This window comes from Eurosta solidaginis, chromosome 2 (assembly GCF_040869045.1).
Source record: "Eurosta solidaginis isolate ZX-2024a chromosome 2, ASM4086904v1, whole genome shotgun sequence".
Lineage (NCBI taxonomy): Eukaryota > Metazoa > Arthropoda > Insecta > Diptera > Tephritidae > Eurosta > Eurosta solidaginis.
Window position 1 is genome coordinate 270,726,203 of NC_090320.1, and position 14,804 is coordinate 270,741,006.

At 36.5% G+C, this 14,804-nt stretch overlaps 2 protein-coding genes across 2 annotated transcripts; both read right to left on the reverse strand.

Moving 5' to 3' along the window:
• Positions 1-6,951: 6,951 nt before the first annotated feature.
• LOC137242774 (protein phosphatase 1F) lies at positions 6,952-11,229 on the reverse strand. Its single transcript, XM_067770027.1, has one exon. The coding sequence runs from the start codon at positions 10,148-10,150 to the stop codon at positions 8,726-8,728; it is 1,425 nt and encodes a 474-aa protein (XP_067626128.1). The 5' UTR covers positions 10,151-11,229; the 3' UTR covers positions 6,952-8,725.
• Positions 11,230-11,487: 258 nt separating this feature from the next.
• Positions 11,488-14,410, reverse strand: LOC137242775 (UBX domain-containing protein 7). The gene is made up of 2 exons (XM_067770028.1): positions 13,515-14,410; positions 11,488-12,462 (listed from the first exon to the last, which is right to left on the reverse strand). Exons 1-2 carry the CDS (start codon positions 14,238-14,240, stop codon positions 11,653-11,655), a joined length of 1,536 nt encoding a protein of 511 aa, XP_067626129.1. The 5' UTR covers positions 14,241-14,410; the 3' UTR covers positions 11,488-11,652.
• Between the last annotated feature and the right edge of the window lie 394 nt (positions 14,411-14,804).

The window sequence follows — 14,804 nt, forward strand, 5'->3', positions numbered from 1 at the left end:
CAATTCAAGTTCAGATTTTCCAATTTAAATTCAGCAATTCAAGTTCAGAAATTTACAATTCAAGTTATTGGCACTTAATCGCGATTTTGGGAGTTTCGTAACAAAGCATGCCAGCTTTTCCTGCTTCGCGGTAACTAACGGCGATTGGGAGCACCATGAGAGGTCAAGTCTTCTTCCACCTTCGCAACTCTGTGGAGGCCTCTCTCTTCCACTGCTTCCAAACTGCTGTTTTAACTGAAGTACTTTTTTGGCCGTAGCGTCACTTGTTGCACTTGTTGGAAAGAATTATCCTTCATTTGATTTCAAGGTTCGGGATGTACACACCTTGACGAAAACTTGGGGTTCACTACTATACCCAGGCCACTATTTTGGCAACATGGTCAACGAAGCATTAACACTTCCGCAAGTAACATATATGTATAAAATTAATTAATTAAAATAAATTTTGAAAATTAACACCCACTTATACATTTTTGAATTCGAACTGTAATTTTCTGCACTTGAATTGTAATTTTCTGAACTTGAATTGTAATTTTCTGAATTTGAATTGTAATTTTCTGAACTTGAAATGAAAATTCTGAACTTGAATTGTAATTTTCTGAACTTGAATTGCACTTATCGGAACTTGAATTGTAAATTTGTGAACTTAAGCTGGAATAGGTGTAGTCGATTTTGCAACTTTTTTAATTTTTCAGTGTTTATAACATGTAATTTATGTCACTAGTAATAGGGGTACAAATCTTACTTAAATGAGCGATGGTATTCGACAGCCTCAGCACTTATATATGTATATATGTATATGTTGCGGACATACATATGTATGAATATATTTGTACTACATATAGTTACGTAAAAAATAATAATTTTATATTTATGCACTACAAGCACTAACTAAGGATTGAAGTTAATTTTATATAACTCTTTTTTTTCATATGTGTACATTTTTAGTGAGTTGGTAAGCTTAAGAACATGTTAATTTTTTACTTAAATTTAAATTTACTTTATTATATATTTTATAGCATTAAAACTTCTTTTAAATTGTCTTAACTTTTTTTTAATATGTGTATTTTTGTGTATAAATATTTTTTTTCGATATAAAAATTTGAACTTTATACGATCTGTTGAGCACTGAAAATTTATGTTTGTAAATGTATATTTAATTGCTGCAGGCACAAATATTTAACAATGCAATAATTAGCAGTTGAAAGCGTATGCATACACAATTAGAATTATATATTTACAAAAGCAAAAACCTGAATGAAACATAGATGGTAATAATTGAGGATTTTGAGTTTGTAGACATAAAATCTTTTAAATGTGGAGTTAGGTAAGCTGGTAAATTAGGGTGTGTCGATTTGTATGGACGAAAGTTAACAGATATCGCGCCATCGTTTTTTCGAAAAAAAGTTCCATTACGCATACCCAAAACAATTTTCGAGCCTGCGAAATTTCATTTTTTTGAGTTTTTTCGACTTTGACTTTTCAAGGTGTTTTTCATGACCAAAAAAAAATGTTTCATATAAAAAAATATATATATCAAAAAATATATCAAAAAAAACTGTTACAGCCAACATTTTTAACGGACATTTTTGGGTCGGCCAGGGTATACATGAAAATTTTACAATGAAATGAAAATTTTTTTAGTAGGTCATGAAAAAAACCTTAAAAATCAAAGTTGAAAAAAAAGTAAAAAAATGAAATTTCGCAGGCTCGAAAATTATTTTGGGTATGTATGCGTAGTGGAACTTTTTTTCCTGAGCCCAAATACTATCGAATAATCGATGGTGCGATATCGGTTAATAAATCGACCCAGTCTAATGTACATACTATTTATATATATATTTTTTTATTTATATAGATTTGTTATCTGTACGTATGTATGTAGACTAAATATGTTTGTATTGTATGTAACATATGTTACATATTTAATATACACTTTTACTAAAATCTGTTAAAAAAAAAATTGTTAGCATCTGTTATTAAGGGTATAATACATAAAATAGATACAGTGGTGTCATTAATAGAAGTAATGCATTTGGCAGTTGGAATCACTATGCGCCTTGACAACACTACATGTGATTAGCTGTAATTAGATATTTTTATCGTAAAGTTTGGTATTTTTTGGCATAAACTTGCATATAATGTTTTCACTTACGAGTTTTATTTGTGTTTATTTATAGGGTTTAAAAATTCATATTGCCTAAAAATGGAATTAACCCGTGAACATTTTCGCGCGACGATTTACTACGATTTTCGACGTGGATTATCGAGACAGGAGTGCATCCAGGCCCGACGAGAGGGGAGGAGGAATGGGGTGATTCCCCCCGGGCCCGGGATTTCTCAGGGGGCCCGCGATTTAGAGGTACTAAGACATTTTTTTTAATTCAGGAGAGTCTTTAGTTGTTCCATGTGCAAAGCCGAATTTCAAAAGCAACGAATCTTGAGAATGTTTTTTTGCCTGGGCCTTCGAACAGGGAGGAGACAATAAAAACATCAAACAAAAATGTGTGTTTACATGAATCCGAAATCGTAAAGTTTTCGTGGTGACACTGATGAAGGTTCATCTGCAAAAAGTCTTCCTACAATACCACCAACTCTGTATCAAAGTCCAGATTATTTAAACGACTTCGATATCAGTACCGTGAATAATGAGTTTTTGCGATCTGAAGAAGTCAACGAAATAATTCTTCGAGGTCATCAAAAGTGTCCTGTTAAGTTTTCCACGTGATTGTCATGACAAGGCATTTCCTACCTCGTTGTTAAACAGAATCTTGCCAAATGGAGAGAAAGTGGAGCGTGACTGGTCAGTGTGGGGTGCCAGTAGCAATGCTTTTTATTGCCTACCATGTCGTCTGTTAAACACAAACAGCAATACTTTAAATCGACCTAAAATTTGTTGTTATGGCGGATATTCGAAATTAAAGGTATGGAAGAAGCTATACGATAAACTGCCATCACACGAAAATACTCAAGATCACATTAAATGTTATATTCAATGGCGATCTTTACAAAATCTAATTCAAAAGGAGACTACAATTGATACACTTATCAATAAACAGCTAATCACTGAAACTCAAAAGTAGAAAGAAATTTTATATAGAATTTTGGACACTATTTTATTTTTTGTGAAAGAGGCCTAGCTTTCAAAGGCGAATTGTTTCGAACGAAACAATGGAAATTTTTTGGGCATCTAAGATCTCATAAGCCATTATGATCCGATACTTAGAGATCATTTGGAGGAAATTAGGTTTTCACAACGGCAGCACAAACGTTTACGAGTTCAGTATCTTTCCCCAGAGATTCAGAACGGGTTTATAGAAATTTGTGCAAAGCACGTGAGGGAAACTATATTAGATCAAGGCATGAAAGCCAAGTATTTTGCTATTATCGTTGCTGCTATGCCACGTTCATTTTGTGCTAACTTCATTTCAATTCGAAAGCAACAAATTTTACAATTCAAGAACGGTTTTTTGCTTTCGTGAATTGTAACCAAAAAACTGGTCAGAAAATCGCTGATCTAATTTGCCATACTCTAGGTAAACATGAAATCCCATTAAAAGATTGTTCGTGCACAAGGGTGCGATAACGGCGACAATATGAAAGGAGCTTACAACGGAGCACTACGCCATATTCTCGACAAAAACTCGAATGCTGATTACTCGCCTTGTGCAACCCACAGTCTCAATTTACGTGGTGTTGATGCTGCAGAATGTCCTAAATTTGGTTCAAAATACTGACTACCATTAATGAAAGAAGTGTGGTCCTCCAAGCTAGAGACGCCACCATAGATGTTGAGGTTCAACATCTAGATGCCTTATTAGCTGATTTGAAGTTCATAAGGAACCAATGGGAAACAATTTTAAACGAATGCAAAACAGTTGCTATTCAAATGAACATCTCGCCAAAGTTTCCGGACATTCGAAAGGGAAAACCCAAAAGACGTTCTGAAGATAATTTAAATGAGATGATTACGGAAGATTCAGAGTCTGATTTTAAAAACAATACATTCCTGATGATCTTTGATTCTGTAATCACTGACATTACTGAACGATTTGCAGCTATGAGAAATTTGAACGAGGCGTTTTCCTTTTTATGGCAATTTGACGACATGGATGAAACTACGGTTCGGGCGAGCGCAGCAAAATTTGTCGAAAAATACAAGTTGGACATTTCTCAAAGCTTAGAATGCGAAATAATTCACTTGAAATACATTTATGTTCACAATTTTTATAAAATTTTCCCCAACATTTGTGATGCTTTACGTATGTTTTGCACTATACCTCTCACTGTAGCTAGTTCAGGGTCCTTTCAAGAATCAAAAACTTTCATATATCGTGTTCATCTAAAGAGCGAGTTTTAGGACTTGCCACGCTTTGTGTTGAATCCGTTTTGGCAAGACAGTTAAATTTTGATATTATAATAAAAAAAATTTGCAGCGAAAAGAGCAAGAAAAGCCACTCTTTGATATCCGAACCTTCTATATTGAATAACTAAAATTTATAATCATCATTCAATTTATCAGAAATGTATTAAAATGCTACCAAATAACTAGAAAAGATTATTTGAAACAATATGTGGCTGTTAAAAAGAATTTTATTTCTGCGTTACAATAAAACAGTATAAATAGTAAATATTCTGTGTTAATTTTATTTTCAGCTCTTAGTCCAAAAATCATTTAGTTGATGTGGCAAACATTTTTTTATGTAATCCATCAATAATGATTCGTGAATGAGACGTCATTAATTCAAATACGACCCTGAGTGCATCAATAAACTTACTTCTACTTTTGGTGTTGAATCACCACACTTAGCCACTGTGAAACGATGGTACGAGTTCCTACGTGGCCGCCAATCTTTGCAGGACGAATTTCGTCAAGGTCGTCCAAAAATGGTGGTTGTGCCAGAAACAGTCGATTCTGTGCGTCAATTGATAATACAAGATCGTCACGTGACATATCGCGAGATAGAGGCATCCTTGGCCATTAGTGGGACCAGCTTACATTCAATATTGCATGAACATTTAGTCGTAAAGAAGATTTGTTCTCTTTGGATACCGCATAATTTGACAATTGCCCAAAAAAGGACTCGTGTCGATTGGTATAAAGAAATGCTGAAGAAATTTAGCCGTAGTGGATTAAAGCATGTCTATGACATCGTAACAGGTGACGAATTTTGGATCTATGCATATGAGCCGGAATCAAAGCAGCAATCGACTGTATGGGTGTTTCAAGACGAGCCTAATCCAACAAAAGTTGTTCGTGCAAGAAGCACCTCAAAGCAAATAGTCGCCTGTTTTTTTTTGGAAAATCTGATCATGTCGCAAATGTTCCACTAGATAAACTTAAAACGGTTAATTCTGAGTGGTATACAACAATTTGTTTGCCAAAAGTTTTTTTAGAATTAAGGAAAACCAACCGCCGATGAAAAATCATTCTTCACCAAGACAATGCGAGCTCTTACGTATCGATTCAAACAAGAGAGTTTTTGAGGACTCAAAAGGTCGAATTGATTGGTCATCCGCCTTACAGCCCTGATTTGGCACCTAATGATTTCTTTTTATTGCCGAACATCAAAAAAAATGCTAGGTCAACGTTTTTCAACGCCTGAAGGAGCTGTAGAAGCCTTCAAACAGCTCGTTTTAGAGGTGACCTCTCCTGAGTGGCAAAAGTGCTTTGAAAATTTATTCGAGCGAATGCAGAAATGTATTCACTGGCATTACTGAACGATTTGCAGCTAGGAGACTATTTTTAAAAACAATAAAACTATTTTCCTTAATATTTGACTTTGTTTTCATTATTAGGCGCAAAATATAAAAGGCAACCCTCGTATAGCTGTTTCTGATGCTTTTACTGAAAACTACGACGTTTTTTACTTCTCATTTTCTTAACATTAGTTTCAAAGTTGTCGTAAGCTTTTTTAAATAAACGTGATAAATTTCACACAGTGAAGACATTCTAATTATACCGCCACCACTGTATATGTACTGTATTTGTGTTGTCTTACATGTATATTAGACTGGGTTGGTCCCCATACAAAAAAAAATTGCTAATGTCCGCCCCTAAATTTAAGGATTATATTGATTATGTTGATTATGTTTCGGAAATATTTTTTTTTTATTTTTTTTATCCTTCGAAATACAGCCGAATAGGGGTTTTCGTTGTAACTTGATTAACGTGCGATTTTTAAAATTAATATGTCATTATTTTGGCCTTGAGAAGCTTCACATTTCCGTTTAATATCCTTTTAAGCTATGAAGTCGTTTTCACATGATTGGGTCAGCTAACAAAGTTGTACCTCCTTAATGTTACCTTTTTTCCTTACCAAACGAAAGTACTTAAAAATTCAAGAAAACGTTGCTTTGAAATCAAATTACTAAAATAATAAACAAAGAAGTTATAGCACTTTCAATATTTATTGCAACTGTTATTTTACCTGATTCTTATTATACATAGACCTGAAACTCATGATATTTTTGGAGGAAAAATTATTATTAGGGTTTGCATTGAAAAGTTAATAAAGATATGACAAATATCATGAATAGGGGAAGTCAAAGCGACTAAGTGAGTCAAACCTGTTGTTTCGTATTTATAATAATAACACTATGCGACAAAATCAACTTTGTTTCTGGGTATTGGACAAAACCCACTTTTTCGTAGAGATTGAGGCTTAAGTAAACAAAGTACTATCTCCGCTTTTCGAACTTAGCCCCTAAAAAATAGATATCGGCTTACGAAGTTCGAAATTCTACATTTCGAAATTTTATTTTATTTTTTTGTTAACGCGTTCAGCAATTTGAAAAAGTAAAAATGTGGGCGTGGTCCGCTCTTTTCCATTATTTGAAGGGCTGAAACCTCTTTTTGAGAAATTTAGTATAATTGCTGTTATACGAGGTGAAGTCATACTCTGACTACAGTCAGACTCAGAGTCTGACTGTAGTCAGAGTATGACTTTTCACCTCGTATAACAGCAATTATACTAAATTTCTCAAAAAGAGGTTTCAGCCCTTCAAATAATGGAAAAGAGCGGACCACGCCCACATTTTTACTTTTTCAATTTGCTGAACGCGTTAGCAAAAAAAATAAAATTTCGAAATGTGGAATTTCGAACTTCGAAAGCCGATATCTATTTTTTGGAGGCTAACTTCGAAACGGAGATAGTACTTTGTTTACTTAAACCTTGATCTCTACGAAAAGTGGGTTTTGTCCAATATCCCGAAAAAAAGTTGATTTTGTCGCATAATGTTATTATTATAAATACGAAACAACAGGTTTGACTCACTTATTTACTTTGACTTCCCCTATTCATGATATTTGGCATATCTTTATTAACTTTTCAATGCAAACCCTAATAATAATTTTTCCTCCAAAAATATCATGAGTTTCAGGTCTATGTATAATAAGAATCAGGTAAAATAACAGTTGCAATAAATATTGAAGATGCTATAACTTCTTTGTTTATTATTTTAGTAATATGGTTTCAAAGCAACATTTTCTTGAATTTTTAAGTACTTTCGTTTGGTAAGGAAAAAAGGATACATTAGGGGGGTACAACTTTGTTAGCTGAACTAATCATGTGAAAACGACTTCATAGCTTAAAAGGACATTAAACGGAAATGTGAATGATGTATATTGGAACGGTTTTCCGGCATCCCTTGTCAAATTTGGTTTTGAGACAAACCGGTTTCGGCGTTGTGCCATCATCAGTGTCGAATTGCGTTCAGATCGTTTGTCCTGTATTTATAGTTCGTAGGTACATGAGCAGGTATTGTCACAATTGATGCTTGTGTATATTCAGTTATGTGTAAGTGCTGTGTGTTCATTCAGAACCGAGGGTGGTTTTCACTCGATTTGTGTGGCTGATTGGGGCAGGTAAAAATCCGTAATTTGAATGTGTGTGTGTAAATGTGAAGCTTCTCAAGGCCTAAATAATGATATATCAATTTTAAAAATCGGACGTCAAATAACCAAGTTACAACGAAGTCTTTTCGGCTGTATTTCGAATGATAAAAAAATTTAAAAAAATTTCCGAAACCCTCAACATAATCTTTAAATTTAGGGGCGGACATTAGCAACTTTTTTTTCGACCCAGTCTAATGTATATGCTACATACATGCACATTAAGAAAATTCACAAGAGATCCTATCCTCGTATCTGGTGTGTTTTAAAACGAAAAAAGAAGGTAGACCACACCTACATTTTCATTTGTTTGATCATTACAGTTTCAAACATGGAATAGCTATTTTGTGGAGGCTAACTTTGAAAATCTTGGATTCTAATTTTTAGCTCATGGATACAACAAATGAATACCTTGTCGCAATTTACTTCCGTGAAGATTTAGGCCGAGCTTCTCTTACGATTTACGTAGTCGGGATCTATATGTTTTATGTCGACTCCCGAGGCAGTTTAATTTTCATTGAGAAGCTTTTCACGGCAGAAATACTCTCGGGGTGTTTGCCAAATCATTGACGACGGGCGACCCCACTTACAAAAACATGTTTCTGGGTCTTGAACCTAGGACACTTGGTGTGGTAGAAGAAGCACGCTACCACCACACCACGACGAAGCCCTAAGACATCTCTTTAAATATTTGTTGTACATTATAATTAATTTTTTTCAGTCATGTCTGACTAATAAAATATCTGAGCTTTGATTAAAATTTTTTAGAGACACACTTGATAATTACCGTTATTTTGCTTCCTTTGCAATATGGATGTGCGCCATTAAAACCTAAACACTTTTGAAATTCTGCACAATATTCGAACGATTTTTCAAAAAAACAATAACAACCGTGATATTATCTTGAGAGTCCCCTTCCTTTGCTAATTCTATAAGTACTTTTGGAATGTTTTCAACCCTTTGTTCTGCATCCGCTAATGATTTGTAAATGGTTTCCACAAGCATTGGCTCGGGTACATGATCGAATAGGCCATCTGTTCCCAAAACAATAAAATCATGCGCTGGTGTTAAAGGCACATCTACAAAATCTGGTTCAGCAATCGCCGGAACAACCGTATAGTCACCAATGGAGCGCGAAACATTCAAAATGCCATTTACACGCCATTGACCTTGTACATACATTACAGTGCCACCACCTTCAGCTGCTTCAATGCGTTTACGTTCGTCCGCTGCATCTGGTTTATGTGATTTAACTAATTGTAAACTTACAGTTGGACTAACAAGTAATGCTTTTGAATCTCCAACCCATGCAACATATAAATGACTTTGATTTGAACGCACTGTAGGATGTGCTAGTAGTACACACACAGCTGTTGTACCACTGGATATGCCTTTTTGGCAAAACATTTTATCCGTTTGTAAAAAGGCATTTTCAAAAGCTTCACGATACAGAGTGACATCTGCCACATCGTTATTTATTTCTTTTAAGCTAGTAGCTAATATGTATGGCAGTTGACTTGTTGCATAACAAGCCGCTAACGGGCCCGAATGCCCATCGAATACACCATAGAAGCTGTATTGTTGTTGCTTCAATTCATACAAATCACTGTAACGGTCTAAACAAACATGACGATCTTCCATTTTACGCGGCTTATTTTTGATATGTCCTGCTGTGAAGGAAACAGGTGGCTGTTGTATTGCAGTTGTTGGAGCATTACATTTACATTCTTCACCATCTGCGCACAGAGATCCAGCTTCTGCATAATTTTGCAAATTGCCTGCTTCTGTGTTGTCGGTTAAACGTGTTAATAATTTTTCCAAATTATTTACAACATATTTTTGTAGCTTTACCAAATCATACACCATTTCCGCCTTATTGTTTGCATCTGTTGCACTTTCTGCCTGCTTAACGCTTGTACTGACGTCACATTCCTTCGCATTGCGACAACCTCCTTCAATATCAGCGACAGCTTTACGTAATATTGGTATTTGAAAGTATCGCGGGCATTGTTTCAATAGTAAACTATTCCAAAGGGTCATAATAATTTCAGCAGGTACCTCCTGTGTACACACAGGATACGTTTCGTTGCTGCTTCGCGATATACAGAGACGGGCACCATCACCATAGTAAGCTGCATTATTCACTGAATCCTTTACTAATTTGTTCAAGAATTGTTTAAATTCCGTCAGTCTAGCGCACTCTACGGAATGCGTTACAGCTGTATCTCCTGCAATAGCACCTACTTTTCCAGACATTCCTTTACAATGCGCTTTAGTGCTCACAAATACACCCACTTGCTACTGCTTTTTCACGGTTATTTTGTTTTAACACATATTTTTAATTAAACAAGTTTAAACATATTTTAAAGATTATTATTACTTTATAAGGATTAAATATTTATTTTTATTTACGTAGTAATTTTTGTTTTCAGTCTAGCATCAACCAAAATAGGGCCGCATTCCGCGCACAATCAGCTGTTCGCTTGTGGTGAATTAACCAAATTTTGTGGTGGAACGTATTAGGCAGTGCTCAACTTCTTGGCAAAAGGCTAGTAGCCTTTGTACACCACACACAATTAAAACGCATTGCGGCAGTTTCCGCAAAAGAATTCGTTGATGTCCATGCGTTAAAAATGGTATGCGTTTTTATTAGTCTGGGCTGATATTACCAAATTACTTTAGCTCACAACTGCTAAAACTCGTCCAAAAATATCGGGAGAGATGTCAAAAAAGACGCGTTGTGATCCCAGGACTACGAATCCGAAAGCGGAAACTCAAAATTTTATTTCTGTCAAAAGATATTTCTAAAAACGATCGCTCCTCCGCACTAGTATCTGAATTTTTGTGTGCGAAATTAGACCTATCCCATCAAACTAGTTCCTGGTAAAGGTTTTCGGTAATAATTGATGGTCTAAAGATTTAATGGGTCATATTAAATCGTTCCCGAAATGGCCGGGCTAGTACTTTAATGATGCTGGTTACCGGAACGTACTGAGGCAATATCCGGCAAATAATCATCCTGAAAGCCTTCGGGAAGTGTATTTTTCACTACAACAAGGAGATCGGCTCGTCTTGCTCATCATAAAAAAATAGATGTAAGGCGCGATAACCTCCGAAGAGATTTTAGGCGGAGCTTCTCTTCCAATTTACGCCGTGCTTCTTTTTAAATGTTCCTACAAATTGGTGGGACGGGATCTACTTGTTTTTATGCCGACTCCGAACGGCATCTGCAAGGCAGAGTTTTCACTGAAAACTTTTCATGGCAGAAATACACTCGGAGTGCTTGCCAACACTGCCGAGGGGCGACGCCGCTTAGAAAAATTTTCATTCTAGTTGAAAAAACCTTATTTCTAAAGTTTTGATGTTGTTTTGCCCGTGTGCGAACCAGGATATTCGGTGAGGTAGGCGGAGCACGCTACCATCACACCACGGTGCTCTCAGCATACCCCAGCTTTTTATAAAGGTGGACGGCGTAGATGCTACATCGTCAGGCGCTGTGAAGTTCGTTATAGTCATCAAACAACACATTGATAAGGCTGAGAATAAATTTACAGATGAGATACTGAGAGCGGAGAAAGATATGGGAACAAGTCTTTAAGCTACCAAGTGCACTGAATCAAATTATATTCATTTTTTAACATTTTTTTCTTTGTAATCTTAATCATATTAAATTTTTTTGAATTCCATTAAATTAGTTATAATCATGCGTATTTTCTGATAATAAATTTATGTATGTATGTTTTTGTTGTTGTTGCTCATCACTCATCCAATGTTATATGCAAGTTTGCTGAAGGATGCAACCCCAATTCCTTTATAGTTGAAGTATCATGTTCGGCCTCAAGCATTTTCCGAGGGAATGCGCAAATCAATTTGTATGTACCACCATTTTTTGTAACATGCCCATGCTTTTCATTTATATACAAACGCAACACTTTTAGCAGCGTATCTGAAGGCCAACGCAACTGTACAACTTCATCATTGCCATCTGCATTTAGTAGACGTACTCTAAGTGCAGTCAATTCTTCAGTAGCTTTTCCAAGTTGTGTTTCATAAGAAACATTCGACGGGGCCGCGCTTTTACTATCTTCATCGGGAAAATCTTCTACTGATTCGAATTCGCTACTATAATCTGCATTCGCATCACCATCTTCTTCATTATTAGCATTGCTTTTTCGTTTACTTTTACCATTTGCATTACCATTTTCACGCATCGAATTGCGTATTGCTAGATTTATTTGTTCCTCTTCAGTAAGATCTAATAGTTTTAGTCGTTTCTTTTTTTCAGCACTTCCCTCACCACCACCCACCTCCTGATCATCATCGGAGACGGTGATAGGACGTTTAGAAGTTGATGGGTTATCTTCATCATCATCGTCAGCAGCATCATCTAAGAATTCTTTGTGTTCTTTTATGAAATCACGCAAACCTGGCAATACATTGTCCTCCTTCGGTTCCATGCATTTCCAAATTTCTTCGCCAGTACGTGGATCAACAACACATACATATGGCAAGTCGGCACAATGATAAAATGTTGCAAAGCGGCGACCCTCTGATGTATCTGAATCGACCTACACAAAACAAACAGTTTTTTAAATTATATTGTAGATATTTGATTTATGCATTCATTGCCCGGCCATATGTTATGTATAATTATTATTAGATTATAGCTCACCCCAGCGAGTTAGGGGGCTTAGAATATACCCGTGGAAGGTATGTCGTAAGAGGCGACTAAGATACAAAATTGATACAAACCCAATTGTCAACCTCACTTATCCGCGGCGAATCCTGTTTCACTAACAGACGAGACTCTGGCGACCCCGGGCTCCTCAAGGAACTTGCGGGGGGTGGTGACCTGAAGGTTTAATGTGGCCACATTAATCGTTCCCGAGATTGTCGGGCTAGCACCTTAATGGTGCTGTGTTACCGGATCTGTATCCGGCAAAGGACCATCACCTCGATAACACTCCCCAAAGCCTTCGGAAGCAACCTATGCCAGCTGCACCAGATATTATCCAAAGCCCTCTGCCAAGGTGTCAACCTTAGCCAAAGAACGCGATCCATCGGCACAACATCCGGCGATAACTCGAAGCAGAGGACCTCCCAAGGAGACACGCTTCACCCTAAAACAATTTTCATCTGAATATTGTAATAGGTAAAGTCTTACATATCTAGGCACTATCCCGACATATGCAATATATGTTCTGCATATAATATTTCCACACGTAACACCAACCATCTTTTCATCTCTGCAAGTTTCCTTGGAATTCCGTTAGAGGTTATCGATGAATGTTAGTGTGTGATCGCACATATCGGATTGATCAAAGCACTACTGCAAGATGAGTTATTTGACCTCTATGAGAAATGTTGTTGTTGTTCTTGTGTTAACCGTGTTTCGCGCCATTAAATGGGAACGACCACTCGCAAGTTGTCATCAAAGTCTTCTAAAGGCAGTACAAGGTAAAGATGGTTTACAATTGTAAAGATGGTTAGTGTCCACGTTTGAAACGATCCGGATTAATTTTTGTGTAAAGAACTATTATTTTGGCAACACAGATCCACTCCACCTAGCACATACGTATATACTTTCTCAGTAGTTTTAATAAAACAGCTTCATACTTACTTGCCACAACAGAAATCGTCGTTTAAGAACTTGGCGCACTTCTTTATTTGACCAAACATCCCGATTGAGTGTTTGTGAATTGAAATTATCATCTTGCACATTTACCAATAGCCATTGACTAAGTGCGGTTGCACGTGCACGCGCTGCTTGAAAGGTGCCTGCAAATGCAATATCGGTAGGTGGACGGAAAAGATCACCCAAACGCGACGATGTTGGTTTCTTGTCTGCAGCTGTTTGTGGCCTATTTGTAGCCATTGAAGAAGCTCGCGTATTTGCAAAACGTCTGCCATGCGGTGCTTCACCATTCATTGATAATGATGATGTAGACGCCACACCCTCAGATGCACTTGTTTGTAGTTGTTCCTCCATAAGAGCCCCTTCACGTGCAAAATCACGAAATGGACATACTTTAACCCTTTGATTCATGCGTTGCATGCGTCCGGCGGCTGAAATGGAAGGTGCTGCAAGAAAATTATCATCTTCAGGTCCAATTAATTGTTCACGACGTGGTGCAATTGGTGCGCGCACATTATCCTCATTATCACCATCAACGGCTGCTGTTGGTGCTGCAGCGTCTCCAGTGTCACCAACTCCTTGCTCAAAATATAATGCAACAGCTGACTCCACATCGTTGTTGCATGCACCCAATAAATGTTTAGCCTCATCAGCACTAGCACCCGTTACTTCGACCACACGCTGCACTTGCTCATCGCTTGGTGTGGACATTTTGCAGCAAAGATTTCTATGCCGAACTCTTTACGGTAATAAAACACAGATATATTTGTTTATTGGACAGAATTTCGTTAAAATTTTAAAATTATTTTTCTTCTGAAAATTTTTTCGATTTGCAATTCCAAGCGTACAAAAACTTTTTTATACTTTATTTTTATTTCATTTGACATTTGCTCGTTTTTGTTTGACATTTAACTATTTACAGGGCGATGCAGATGATGAAACCTATATCCGTTACACAATAGCCTTGTTTTTTTACACGCGTATACGTTTACGATTGCGCGCAAAAACGCTTATCCTCGCTTAGATAATGGTTAGGAGACCCATCTAGCGACAACTACCCTACAAGACAGGCACCCGTTACCTAATCGATTATTTAATCGTTACCAATAACTTGGTCACCAATTATCGTCTTAATGACTTTTACATTGCTGTCGTGAAAAAGGTAACGCATGCGCTCTTTCAAATTAGTGTAGGTGTGACTCGCTTTCTCGCTCTTACATATTATGTTTTCGACATTCCTTCTCGCTCGATGTTATTTACATTTTTAAGTTACTT

Bases quoted from the DNA above. Each gene is read 5' to 3' on its own strand.
- LOC137242775 (XM_067770028.1), bottom strand. From the start codon at position 14,240: ATGTCCACACCAAGCGATGAGCAAGTGCAGCGTGTGGTCGAAGTAACG. The intron at 12,463-13,514 runs GTAAGTATGAAG...TGTTTTGTGTAG, and splicing joins GACGATTTCTGTTGTGGCAA to GTCGATTCAGATACATCAGA.
- LOC137242774 (XM_067770027.1), bottom strand. From the start codon at position 10,150: ATGTCTGGAAAAGTAGGTGCTATTGCAGGAGATACAGCTGTAACGCAT.